The sequence below is a fragment of the Martes martes genome, assembly GCF_963455335.1.
Source record: "Martes martes genome assembly, chromosome: 3".
NCBI classification, from domain to species: Eukaryota; Metazoa; Chordata; class Mammalia; order Carnivora; family Mustelidae; genus Martes; species Martes martes.
In genome coordinates, this window is record NC_137890.1 from 123,192,310 (window position 1) to 123,205,907 (window position 13,598).

General features: G+C 42.5%; 1 protein-coding gene across 6 annotated transcripts in view; it reads right to left on the bottom strand.

Moving 5' to 3' along the window:
- OSBPL6 (oxysterol binding protein like 6) overlaps positions 1–13,598 on the bottom strand; it is a 206,096-nt gene that overhangs the window by 40,814 nt on the left and 151,684 nt on the right. For 4 of the 6 annotated variants that reach the window (XM_080797948.1, XM_080797946.1, XM_080797947.1 and 1 more), the window contains exons 9-10: positions 12,558–12,690; positions 4,728–4,831 (exon numbers count right to left, since the gene is read on the bottom strand). In XM_080797948.1, the coding sequence (XP_080654074.1) occupies positions 4,728–4,831; positions 12,558–12,690 (237 nt within the window). Of the gene's footprint in view, positions 1–3,800; positions 3,894–4,727; positions 4,832–12,557; positions 12,691–13,598 lie in introns of all 6 variants that reach the window. The other 2 variants (XM_080797949.1, XM_080797944.1) reach the window with 1 other exon arrangement.

The following is a 13,598-nucleotide window of genomic DNA, read 5'->3' on the forward strand; positions in this document are numbered from 1 at the left end:
GAAGGGTACCGGGAATCTTCAACATCCCATTTATTTCCCTACTAGAAAGCTCTCTGGGATTCAACATTAGGAATGGTGTTGGGACTTTCAGGTTGGAGAATTTTCCAAGGAGGAAGCCAGTCTGCATAGCACAGGGGAAAGAGCACTCACTATGCTTAGTGTGTTGGGACAATGCCTGCAGAAATCAACTAGGGAAACCCGAAAGCAGAGGTTTCATACAATGATGTGCACCTATGCAGAAACCAGCAGAGAAGCTGAGAGCTTTCTTTTTTGCCTCTTTTTTGATGGACAGGATCGTGGGACAATGACATTTCCTTCTAACCACTCAAGTTTCCATCTGTCCATTTGACAGACTCTCCCTCTTCATGGTTGTGAACAGTAAGTTCAATTCCAATGAACTGAGACATACTTAGGGTCACCTAATAGTGCAGATTAAGCAAAAGCAGCACGACTGCTTTAGTCTTTTTGGAACAATGGAAAAATATTTTAAATTCTTAGAACTCCAATTCTCTTCAAAGTTTCCCCATAACATTCACATTTTTCTTCCATGTTCCTGTCTTCTGCATGCATTATGTAAATGTTTACTGTAGACACACATACACATATAATGTTTTTCCACAAAAATTTTTCCGTACAAAATCCCTTCATGCTTAATGTAGTAAGTAAAAGGAGAAAGAACTTACTTTTCCCCTTCAGTATAATTTGAGCATCTGTGAGATCTAGGACAGCTATGCATGAATGACATCTGACCATGCTTCCTGCCATTGCCCATTCTTTCCAACAACTAGGGATCTAGTATTAATCTGTGCTATTCGTCTTGCAGGAAACCTAGCAGCTCTCTCATTCATAGCAACCCTTTAACAATCATTCTCTCTTGCCCTCCTCTACCTCATTGGAAACACAGCCAAACAGTTACTATGTAATGATGATAATGAGATTTTTATTAGAAGCAGAAATTTGAACTTTGGGAGAAAGTCTTTTTCTAAAAGGTAATCTCCAGAGAGCCTTCTAAGATCAGTGCCTTCAATGAGTTATACAAAGTCTTTCCAAGGCTAGCTTCTCAAAGGTTTCTAGTGGAAATATGGGCACACAGATTTAAAGTGTAACTTTCATATTCAAATCAATAACACACTCTAACCTGCATTAAGAATGAGCAATTAAACATATAGTACAACACGTTCTTCATTTCTACTCTCCTGGGGTCAATTTTTTAAATGATCCATTTTAAAGTTATTTCAAAATAACAACCACGGCAGAATGCTGGATGCCAAGTTCACTTTAACATATCATTAAGAACAGCAGTCACAACAACAACTGCTGGACCACCACAGGACAGTCTAGGTTCCTCCACAAATGGCTGGTGTAACTCCAAGTTACCAGCAGCAGAGGGGATAAGCCACGGGCCGCTCACTGCAAAGCCTCTCAAGTTGGCCGCAACAATGACATAGAGAAGGTGGCCCAAGTAGTGAGATGACTATGGGCTCAAAACAAACACTTGGCACCATCAGATGGGACTCCTAGGGTCGAGGAGGGAAAACCCTGTGTATTGGGGTGGGAGAACATAGTAGGTATGTTTAATCCACTAAGTAAAAATAAATGTGATGCCCTCCTATAAGGAAAATAATGACAAGTAAAGACATCTATATGGGTCATAGGCATCCCTGGCTCATTGTACGGATCTCCAGCCAAGTGTGCATGTTGAAGAAACTTCCAAGTAACTTCCCACTAAGAAAGAATGAGCACTCTAAGGGCTCTGTGACAGCCTGTTGGTTTGGGTGAGCAGAAAATGTACTGGGATAGTACCAAAGTCTACAGAATTCACCCTACAATACCTTTTGCTTCACCAGTCGAAGTGGAGGCAGGGAGTAATAAATAGTTCACTGCCACCCCCAAGTCTACTGATCACCATTTGGAGTTGGGATCACTTTCAAACGTTTAAAGTTTTCTTTGAGTGTGGGGAAGAGGTGATTTCGATTTCCCTCAAAAAGAACTGAACTAGAATCACAAGGGCCATCTTGTTACGCTTTGGCAAAACAAAAACCAAGCAAAAGAGCATAAATAAAAATTTAAAAACAAACTACCCAAATATTTGGCAGAAGTATGAACAGAAAATATTTCCTTGCTTTTTGAACAATCTCTTCTGATGACTCAAAAAAAGTCTCCCTAAACATTCCTCATATGGAAAAGCACAGCCTGTGACTAGAAGGGCTATTCTAGCTGCCGTCTCTTCCCTCTGGAAACAACAGAGTCATGTGAGGGCCACAGTGGGCCTTGTAGCCCCCGCAGGCCGGCCAGGGGCACAGCGCTCACGTTCTTGAGGACCCACCAGCCTGTTTGAGACATCAGCTGTGAACGGCAATCTGTTCAGTGACATACCTTATAAAAATGAGACTGAACAAATATCTGTCCACAAATATGTATGCTCTTAGAATGCTGGCCTCCTTCAATTATTTTTATAATTGTTTTTTTCCTTAGCTATGATAACCATAGTTATCATATTTTAAAAAGCCCCAAAAAACGAGACAATCACATGCCCCCCCAAAAATGAAACTGCCAAAAGCACTTTTACGTAAATTTCTGGGGAAGTCATTTGGCACAGTTGTCTCTATGGTATTAGTGTTCTGAAGAGAACACACAAAAACATACCTATTGAAGAAATGCTATAAATTGTGTTCACAGAATGTAGACATTCTAACCAGAAAAACATGAATCTTTAGTGCCTATGGAATTTATTTAAAATATATCAGGTTAGCAAGCAAAGCAAAGCAACAAAGAGTTTGTTATTTACACATTCAGAATTACAACACAAAGAACATCAATACAATCAGAATTAAAGAATTATTACTTATTCAGAAAATACTGCAGAATTCTGGAAAAGAGTTCCTTTTCCTTTGTATTAGAATGTAAATTGATTTATAGTGTAATAAAAAGAAAAGCAAAATCCTGAGTCTGATTTTGATTGTGCAGGGCAAGAATTTTTTTTTTTTTTTAATAACAGATAGCTAGGATCAGAATAGTAAACATTCTTATTTAAAGACCTGAAAGTAATATGATTTATGACATAAGAGGTTTCAGGCACTTACCATATTTCATATCATTGCAATGCACTAACGTAAAATTTCAAACTACTCTAAAAATTCCAAACTGCTCATTTCAAAAAATAACTTATTTAAAATGAATTTCAAGTAAATTTATCATGAGTCCTTAAGACTTTCATAATTCAGATTTTTAAAAGTGATCGTTGATGGCCAAATTATAACTATTTTTGAAGAATCATATAATTTTAGAGTTGAAAGGGAATTCAGAGATCATTAAATTAACTCTATCACTTCACCCAGGAGCAAATGGAAGCCTAGAAAATTTAACAGAAATGCACGAGATTATACTGCCAGGAAATCATAGTTGATTAGCCTAGAACCTGAGTTTGCTGATTTTGAATCTTTTGCAGCCCTCATGCCTTTTTATTGATACATAAAATTTTGGACAGAGCTAATACATAAAAGGCTCTTTTGAGTTCTAGTACATATAAATGAGTGTCATTACAACACACTAGATTTTTAGCCTGATTTTTAAGCTAATTTTTTGTTAAATTATATTTTAACAGTTCAAAGGTGGTGAGAATGAAAATCCCACTATGTACCCTTTTAAATAATTTTAACATTTTACAACTCAGTCTGTAAAACACTGGCTTTAAAGCAGGTCAGCTGCTTTAGACTTCTTAACCTCCACAAACTGATACATAAAGACTAATATCTTAAAGGCATATAAAAATATGAATGAAGGAAATGTAAAGTCTGTACCTGTAGTTGTATTTTTGTATCTTTGCTGACACTTTTTGTTCTCCATCGTCTTGTGACCCGCTTGTCTTTCTTTGAAATATCTACACAGTTAGCCTACATTACACAAATAGTTAAAAGCAACAAAGTATTAATCGGTTCACACACATGAAACAGATACAGACAAAGAGCCCAGCAAGTTAGTAAAGAATGGTTGTTAGCCCCCTAAAGCAAACCAGCCAGGAGAAAAAGTCCTATCTGTACAGTGGGCATTAAAAGCAGAAATAAGAACTTAATCATAAAATATATTTGTCTGCTATACAAAAGGAAAACAGGATAAAAGATTTTTAGCATTTATTTTCCCTACATAAAAAGATGGCAGCGGGCTCCTAGGTAGCTCAGTGGGTTGAGTGGCTGACTCTCGATTTCAGCTCAGGTCATGATCGCAGGGTCATGAGATCCAGACCGGAGACAGGCTCCATGCTCAGCGGGGAGTCTGTTTGGGATTCTCTCTCTCTCCTCTCTCCTTCTACCTCTGCCCCTCTCCCCAGCTCGCACATGTGTGCGCTCTCTCTCTCTCAAACAAATCTTAAAAAAAAAAAAGAAGATGGCAGTAATTCTGAGAGTATCTAAGTTATATCTTCAAAATCTCTCTCTCTCTCTCTATATATATATGTTATATCTTCAGACCTATCAATTCTAATGCAATACACACATGGAAGAATAATTCAGATACTTATTTCTATTTAGTTAGTACTTGAATGTGAAATATTTCAAAACAGACACCTTAACACAACAATACCAAGAATTCAAAAATATTAAGACTAACTCCAGAATATAAAATAATCTGTGCTATAGTTCTTTCCCTTTAAATGTTACCTGGATATATTCATAAAACAATCCAGTAAAAATCCTGCATTAATGTCTTAAAGTCCTCTCAGTGATGTTTACCTGCATGTCAGTAAAGTTAGGTGCTGACTGAGTTCTCTGAAGTATTTCCAAATTTTGCAGGAGTTTGCTAAGTTCCACGAGGTTTGACTGGCAGTGTGCAAGGTCTAAGAAAAATCAGAAATAAGAATATGTTAGAACTGGGCAGGGATGGGCAGTGATGGTAACAAAAGACAGTCAGTCCAAATTATGGAAAGTATGATTGGACAGATCCATGCTTATATAATGATGGTACTGGCAAATGAAACAAAACAGACCCTTCTCTGGTTTAGAAACTTAAAAGCATTGATGATGATGATGGTGGTGATTTTTTTAGAATTACAGGGTCACATTTTAATTCCTGAATTTTATAGTCCAGCGTGAATATCACCACATGTATACAAATGGTGTAAAACAAAAACAGTGGTATTTTTAATACAAAATAAACATCTATTTTATGGAAAAACTATATTTCATATCTACAAAGAAAGCCCATCTTTTTCAAACAATAGCCAAAATTAAAATTAACTACAAAATCTCCAAAACAGGGGAAACTGCTTCAGTTTAAGTTATTCCAGGAGAAATGGACCCATAACACATTATAAGGGTGATCTGAAGATTGTAGCTGAATTCCTGTTTTTAGAGTCCCCCCCCCCCAAAAAAGCACTGATTATTAAATGAGTTGAAAGCCCACCTACAAATTGAGAGCTAGCTATTACAATCTCAGTGACCTTGTGTGTTCTCACTTTCCTATTCAGGGGGCCCTTGTCACATAGAAACCATACTCAAAGGAACTTCAGTAGTTTTATGGTTTTATTCTGAGGAACCAGTTTACCTACTCCTATAATAGTTTACAAGGCTGATGCCTAGAATTTGGATGGAGTCCAAGTCAAGTTCAGAAAAATAAGATGGATGCAAAGTCAAACAGACATATTCTTCTATGATTTCCATCACTAACTATGTTGCAAGGAATGATTTTTTTAAAAATCTTTGAGGGAAGGGGTGCCTGGGTGACTCAGTCAAACACCTACCTTCGGTTCAAGTTATGATCCCAGGGTCCTGGGATGAAGCCCTGAATCCAGCTCCCCGCTCAGTGGGGAGACTGCTTCTCCCTCTCCCTCTGCCTGTGGCCACCTGCTTGTGTGTGTTCTCTCTCTCTCTCTCTTCCCCCTCCCCTTCATGTTCTCTCTCTCTCTCTCAAAAAAAAAAAAAAAATCTATGAGGGCTGTTATATTAAACACAACCAAAGATTCTCAGATTCCCTGGCCCAGCAGCATAAGAGTCACCCGGGCATGAAACACATTCTGTTTGAATTAATGTTTCATGAAGAAATGGCTTTTAATTTAATTTTTAATTTTTAGCTTTATTTGAACAAGAGAAACTTTTAAAAGATTTTTATAATAAAATACCACTCTTAAAAATGAACTCTTCGTATATGAAAATTAAATACAGTCAAGACCATGAGTTAGTAGTATTACTCACACAATTATCAAATATTTAGGACATGCCAGTAGTTATGTGATTACTTTTGCATGTGCACTGTTCATAAAGGGACTATAATAGGGCACGTTTATAAATCTATTATATATAAACAAGGTGGTTATAACATGTGGTCGGTTGGTGAAAATTTCATTTATATTATTTGTTTCTCATTAACTCTAAAGAATTTGAATTTTTACAGATACAGTATAGGCAGCAAAATATTGCTGTTAAATATGGCTAGGGGCTCGTGGGTGGCTCAGTTGGTTAAGTGGGGCTGACTCTCGGTTCCGGCTCAGGTCATGAACTCAGGGACCTGAGATCGAGCCCTGTGTCAGGCTCTGTGTTCAGCGGGGAGTCTTTTGGATTCTCCCTCTACCTCTCTTTCTCCCCCTCCTCCTGCTCGTGCTCTCTCTCTCAAATCAATCAATCACTCAATCTTGAAATATGGCTAAAGATAAGCTGGGCCAAATAACATAGGTAATTGCGTTTGGGGGATTTTTGACTTTTTCATTGGATATAAAAATGGAGGAGTAACTGCTATAGGAGTCTTTCCAGGACTCCCAATCAGTGCATGCTCTGTGGAGAACAGGGTAGCCGCAATTTTCAGGCCAGGCCATCCCCAGGTTCCCCTTCGTCTCTACAGCATCTGCTTCGGGATGGAGTCCGGGTGGGGTGTTCAAGCACTACTTCTGTCCTTCCAAGAACTGTTGACCACCAGTAGCCATTCCTTCAGAGAGGGAACCCAGTGGGGTGGGAGGAGTGTACTAATGAACATGGCACCTGCCACCACCCCCTCCACCTTCAGCGGAGGCCATGCCCTTGTGCCCTCTGTGCTCCCATCCTTTTCCCTACAAAGTCAAGTGGCTCAGGAGGGTAGAAAATACAGAGGATGAAAGGAAAGTTAGGAGGGAATAAAGTCATACAAAGAAAGAAAGAAAGGGGCGCCTGGGTGGTTCAGTCATTAAGCATCTGCCTTCGGCTCAGGTCAAGATCCCAGGGTCCTGGGATCAAGCCCCGCATCAGGCTCCCTGCTAGGCAGGAAGCCTGCTTTTCCCTCTCCCACTCCCCCTGCTTGTGGTCTCTCTTTCACTGTGTCTCTCTTTGTCAACTTAATAAACAAAATCTTTAAAAAGAAAGAAAGAAAGAAAGAAAGAGCAAGCCAGGAAGGAGGGTTAGAGGGAAGAGAAGGGAGATACGCTAGAAAGGGCCTACCTTTTAATTTGCATTTATTATTATTATCATTATTATTCTTTTAAATATTTTTTTAAAGATTTTATTTATTTATTTATTTGAGAGAGAGAATGAGAGAGAGCATGAGAAGAGGCAGGGTCAGAAGGAGAAGCAGACTCCCTGCCAAGCAGGGAACCTGATGCGGGACTCGATCCCAGGACTCCAGGATCATAACCTGAACCAAAGGCAGTCGCTTAACCAACAGAGCCACAGAGGCGCTCTATTATTATTATTTTAGAGAGAGACAACAGGTGTGTGCATGATTGGTGGGGGGAGGCGGCGCGCAGAGGGAAAGGGAGAGAGAGAATCTTAAGCAGGCTCCATACCTGGTCTCTGAGATCATGACCTGAGCTGAAATCAAGAGCCAGCCGCTTAGCCCATTGAGCTTTGTGGACACCCCTTAATTTGCATTTTAAAGAACAAAACTGTATAATAAGCACCACACTAATAGGGCCATTATTTCACATTACCCATGCATCGAGCCTTCTATCTAGTGACTATTACCTTCATGCTTCCTAATAAGTGTGACTAACGTACACAAATGGTGTACACAAGTAGCACAGAAATCTGGAAACGGGCTTCAAACCATCACGATAATATCCACCCTTTTCCTAACAGAAGGGAAAGAGAACGTTGTAAATGAATTCATTCAAGGGCAAAAGACCTAAAGTTAAGAGTCAGGAGACAAGGACTGACTTCACGTTTCCTGGCTTAGAGGGGCAACTGTGATGGTAAATGAGGAAGTTCTGTGCGTACGGGTCATACCACGTGTGATCACGCTGCTAGGGCCTTCCCTTGGAGGAAGCTACACCTGTTCCCACCACTCCTATTCCTTGAAATGCGTTAGAGATGAAATCCTTGGCAGGACTTCACTGCCTAAGTGTCTAGATATGCATAAGGATTATAAAGATTTGCCAAAGGCAACAAAAATATCTTTAAAAAAAAGAAACCTCTAGAATTTCTTTAAATTAAGATGAAATCTAGTTTTAGAAATGGTGGAAAAAAGAAAAACTATGCTAAGAAAAAAACTGCTGAGATAGTTTAGAACAGTGAACAATTTATTTATTTTCTAGCAATTTTCTTATTTTCCCATCATGCCCTATCTTGTTCCAAAAAGAAACGAGTTGTCCAACTGTGGAATGGTTAAATAAATTAAGGTATACCCAAAGTTAACCATTTATTATTTCATTTAGGGATGGTTTATGGAAGACGCTGTATACCCAGCATAGTTCTAAGTACAGGGATTCTCACAACCAGGTAGGACTCATGGAATTTACATACTCGTAAAGATATGCAACATTCTATATGTTAAACAATTATGTATCCATCTTCAATAGTGGCATGTAGAACACTAATTTAACATTTTGTCTCCATGGGAGCCAAGCAATTCCCTTACATACTTGAGGAGATCTGGATTGACAGAAGTTCAGATCTATGAATGGTTTACCACTTCGAGTATTAAAACTGTGAATCAGATATGCTATGAGTTCCAGAAGATGCTACGTGATGAGCTTCTGAAATACAAACTTCAATCGTGGGAACTTTTCTATGAAAGGGTCAGGAGAGACCAAAGAAAAGTGTCATGGGAATTTGGAAAATAGAGTTAGCATGGTTTGAAGTCATCAGAGCACACGTAAAGGAGACAGGGAAAACTTTTCTGGGTCTGGAGGATTGATGGAAAGGATTCAGCAAAAGTCAAAAGTGGAGAAGGTCAGAGAGGTGCCAAAACTCGGACAAGGGAATATGCAAGGATGTTCAGGAAATAGCAAATAAGTTCCGTGGGGCCAGTGCAAAGCAAGGTTGAAAGGGCAGGTGGGACCTGAAAGCTGGAAAGTGGATGTTAAGTGCCGGCCTAAGTAGTTTGGGCTCAAGCTGCAGAGCCCACGGAGAACCACGTGAAGGAATTTTGCATAAAAGCTATTTAAGGAAATACCAGTCTTGAGGGAGCAGCCCGTAGTGGACAAAAGGCTGCCTTTGGGGTTAGCCAAACATCTTGCCCAGGGCAGCTGTGTAATCCTGGGCATGTACATTCCTTAACCTGTACGCATTTTGCTTTCCTCATCGGAAAAGTTGGGAGGCATAATACACCTACGTCTCGTGGCCGAGTGCTGCTGATTGCTGGCCCAGAGCTGCAAACATGGTCAAGAGCAGCAATTTCCCATGAGCCTGTGAGAGACAGAGCAGCAGAGCAAGAGACTGAGTGGGGGAAAGCCAGCCGGGAGGCTGCCGACCCACCAGAGGCTGGGTCTGAGTCAGGAGGCAGAGACTTGAGAGAAAGGGTGGATAAGGGCCTGGGGAAGGGGCGGGTGTTTCTGGAGAAATAACAGAACTCTGTGGTGGCTGGATGAACAACATGGTGGGAGGATCAAAGATCCTCCGAGGTCTCAGGGGTGGTTAGGACAGCAGCAATGACAAAAACAGGGAAGCCCAGCGGCTGGGGCCATTTCAGGGAGGAGACAGAGGCTGGCTTCAGACAGGCCGAGGAGGGAGCACTCCAGAGAGTACAGACAGACACGGCCACCAGCAAGGAGAGGCGGTGGGAACGTGGCCCAGGCTGGATGCGGAGCTGAGCTGTAGAGAGCTGTTGGCTTTTTTGAGAGGAATACAGTGCCCATGCTCTGGAGTCAGACTGGCCATGCTTGGACCCCAGTGTCACTGTTGCTAGCTGTGTGAACTTGGTCAGAGTGAGCTGATTTCCCTGTACCTACATTCTCTCCCCCGTAAAATGGCCTTGAGAGGACTGAATGAGTTGCTGCATATAAAACACCCGCAAGAGTTCCTGTCGCATGGGGCCAGGTACCTGTGAGCCCCTGCTGCCCCCATCCTCCTCGTCATCACCATCACCACTGTATCAGCAAAACAGAGATTTTCTCAGGTGAAACTATGACCACGCCTGTCATCTCCAAAGTGCAGAACACAGTCCTTAGAATCTAGCTGGCCTGGGTTAGCTCGGCAGCCTGCCGAGTATTTGCTTTGTAACATGAGCTAATTATTTCACCGGCGTATAGGGTTGCCCGTCTTTAAAAATAGGGTTCGCAATCCTGCCTGTGTACTCCTGTAAGGAGTTACATAAAAACAGGGATGTAAAGTGGTCAGTTCAATGTCTGGTCCATAACGAGCACCCAGTCGACCACAGTCACTGTTATGGAAGCTGAAGACAGAAGATTCAACCTTGATCATCTCCACAGCTGGGGCGACCAGAGGAGAATCCAGTGAAACAGGAAAGAGAAGCTGAAGAAAAAGGGAAGACTTCATGGGGCTTACGGGACGAGTCTCACTGGAGAAGGGGCCACAGGGCGGGTCAGAGAATGAGGTCTGAGAACTGAGTGGAAATCAGACGGCACCTCGCTACCAAAGACGCCATCTTCACAGAGCAGGAAGGGCAAACATCAAATTAGGGAGAGAAGCTGGAGGCTAGGGGCAGAGAGCAGAAGTGAATGAAAGAGAGAGGCTGTCCCCGGGAGCAGGGGGTAATTATTGCACTAAATGCTGAAGGAAACAGGAAGGCAGGACGGAGGACACAGGTGGAGTAGTCAGGATGGGGAGAAGGAGGAGCACCCCTGAGACAGGACAGAAGGCACAAGGGACAGGCCACAGAGTATTCTGAAGCACAAAGACAAAGGCCTCCCTCACGCCCCCACCAGCCAGGGGCTTTCCTGGCATCGGAGCCAATGTCTCTTCATTTTGGTCAGAAGAATGGATTTTGCCCCGGTGTGTGGCCCCAGATCTGCTCAGCAAAGCAGGCGGCTCCGTGCCGTGAGTGTGCAGGAGGCGGCGGAAGTTAGAGGAGAGGCTGAGCTGTCGAGAACGGCAGCTGAGGCAAAAACCGCGGCATTTCAGGAAAGCCAAGGTCCGGCTTCTTTCCCCAACCCGAAGCTCATATACTCGAATGTCTGTGTGTTGTGCGAACACGTTCAGGTAAAACCCTCTTAATGGAAAGGTAGCTTTATGCTTATAACATCCCTCTTAATATCATATTTTCACATAAAGATTGAGTTTGGGATGTGGCAAGGACTAAGCAAAATGCTGTAGACATTGAGTTCACGCCCACGCAGAGCAGAAAAAGAATATTTTTTGTGGTTGGGATCAATATGTATTGTCCGATTTCAATTTTTATTTATTTATAAAAATGTTATTTGTTTATTTGAAAGAGTGAGCAAGAGAAAGAGAGAGAGAGAGCATACAAGCAGGGGCAGAGGGAGAGGGAGAAGCAGGCTCCCCACTGAGCAGGAAGCCCTACGTGGGGCTGATCCTCAGGACCCTGGTGTCATGACCTGAGCCAAAGGCACACGCTTAACCGACTGAGCCCCCAGGCGCCTTGCAATTTCAATATTTCTAAGTGAGGACATAAGAACATCTACTTTCACCATCATTTCATAAAGGAAAAAAAGATTTAATAAAAATCAGTTAAGCCCATATCTTCATAAAATAATTTTAAAAATTAAATCAATGTAGCAATATTAAATACTTGCTATGCTGTCCTTGTTTTCTTAGTTTTGAAGGTCAAAGGAAAACTGTCTCCTAGAATGGATATGGTCTGTGGCAGTTTGGACCAAAATGCTCAGGCTAATTACAAGGGAGCAGCAAAGTTTCTAGAGAGCAGGAGACTCAGAGATGGCAGGGAGAGGGCATGGTGTCTGAGTTCAGAATATTTAACAACGGACGCAGAATGGAACACCAGTGACAGGGAACTGTGGAGGACAGGTGCCACACACTTGTTCAAGGGCAAGATGAAGTAGCAGAGGAGGCAGCTGGAGAAGGGACCCGGCAACAGTGGAGAGCCGGGTGGGGGCGCTCTGGGGGCTGTGCTTGGCCGTGGACTGCCCCCAAGTCTGGGGAGTGGGAGGCTCATGAAGAAAGAAGGGAGCAGGTGGTGAGGTGAGCCTGCAGGGAGGAAGGGGGCGCAGGGCAGGGGAAGGGCGGGAGCAGCTGCAGCAGGGGTGAGAGTGCGAGAGAAGGCACGGGTAGGAGGAAGCTGGGGTCACGGGAAGGGGCAGGGCCTCGTGTGGAAAAATAAGAACAAGGAAAGGTGGAGGCCATCGAGGAGGCTGGAGGGGGGCAAGGTGTAGCGGCTGCACGATTCACCGCTTTCATTTCGGTTTTGTCGGCTTCTCCTGGGAGCCCAGCAGGGGCGAGACTAACCTTCCGCACACCTGTCCATTTCTTCCGAGTCCTGTAACCAGGCTGCCACTTTGCTCTGGCCTGTCGTGCAGGTCGCGGGGAGGCTGTTGCTGCACGGCAAAGGAGACTGCCATGGAAAGCTGTTTGGTGGCACCTACGACGAACAAAGGGGGGTGTACGAGTGAGCGGGAACGGTATATTTAGGTGAGTTTTAAAATTTTTTTGAGGTATCCTCAAAATGACCTCGGAAAAGAGAGGAAGAAAGGGCACACTCGAAATCCGAAGGGAGCTTCTGGGCTAAACCTGTACACGCCCAGCAAAGCCCAAATTCATAAGGAGTGACACTCATTAAGCAGCTCTCTCCAACACACAGGGAAGGGGACAACACTTAAGTAAGTATGTGACAGCTCATCCTCCTAAGGGCCTACCAGCTTGAGGAGTTTAACTGGCTCAGCAGGCTTTATCTGACATAGGGTCCTTACGCTGTACTTTTAACTCAGGATTGAAGGCCTTTCCTTCCCAAAAGCTCCCTGCTCCCTTATCATCAGCTCAAGGCCTCGTCAGCCACATGTGATTCCTAAATACATTACCTACCACCAAGCAACCCTGCAATGCTTTGAATTCATTTTAAAAATTGTAGTCTATAAAAAGGCAGTCTCAGCAAATTATTATTACCCACAGCTGATAGACTTTCCAGTAAAGGGATTTTATGTGATACAAAGTTGCAGGAGGTAAAGAGATAATGCAGTAAGTTCAGTGAACACTTAGTTGAAAGCAGAAGCTTACTTCTGAAAAAGCTGAGAGAACTTTAAAACTCCATATTTGACTTTCACATTCAATTGTAATTGATCGTGTCTGTTCTAAATCATCACGAACCGAATGATACACATATTTAGCAAACGCAGACTTACTTATTACCCATGCAGGGCCACAAACCAATTAGTGTTCAGGAGTCTCATAATTTGATACTTAAAATGCAAGGCAAGGGATTAAAAAGCTCTCTTCACTCTTTATTGCATCTTGCGAAACGTAATGGAAATCTTTCACCGAGTTCCATCTTGG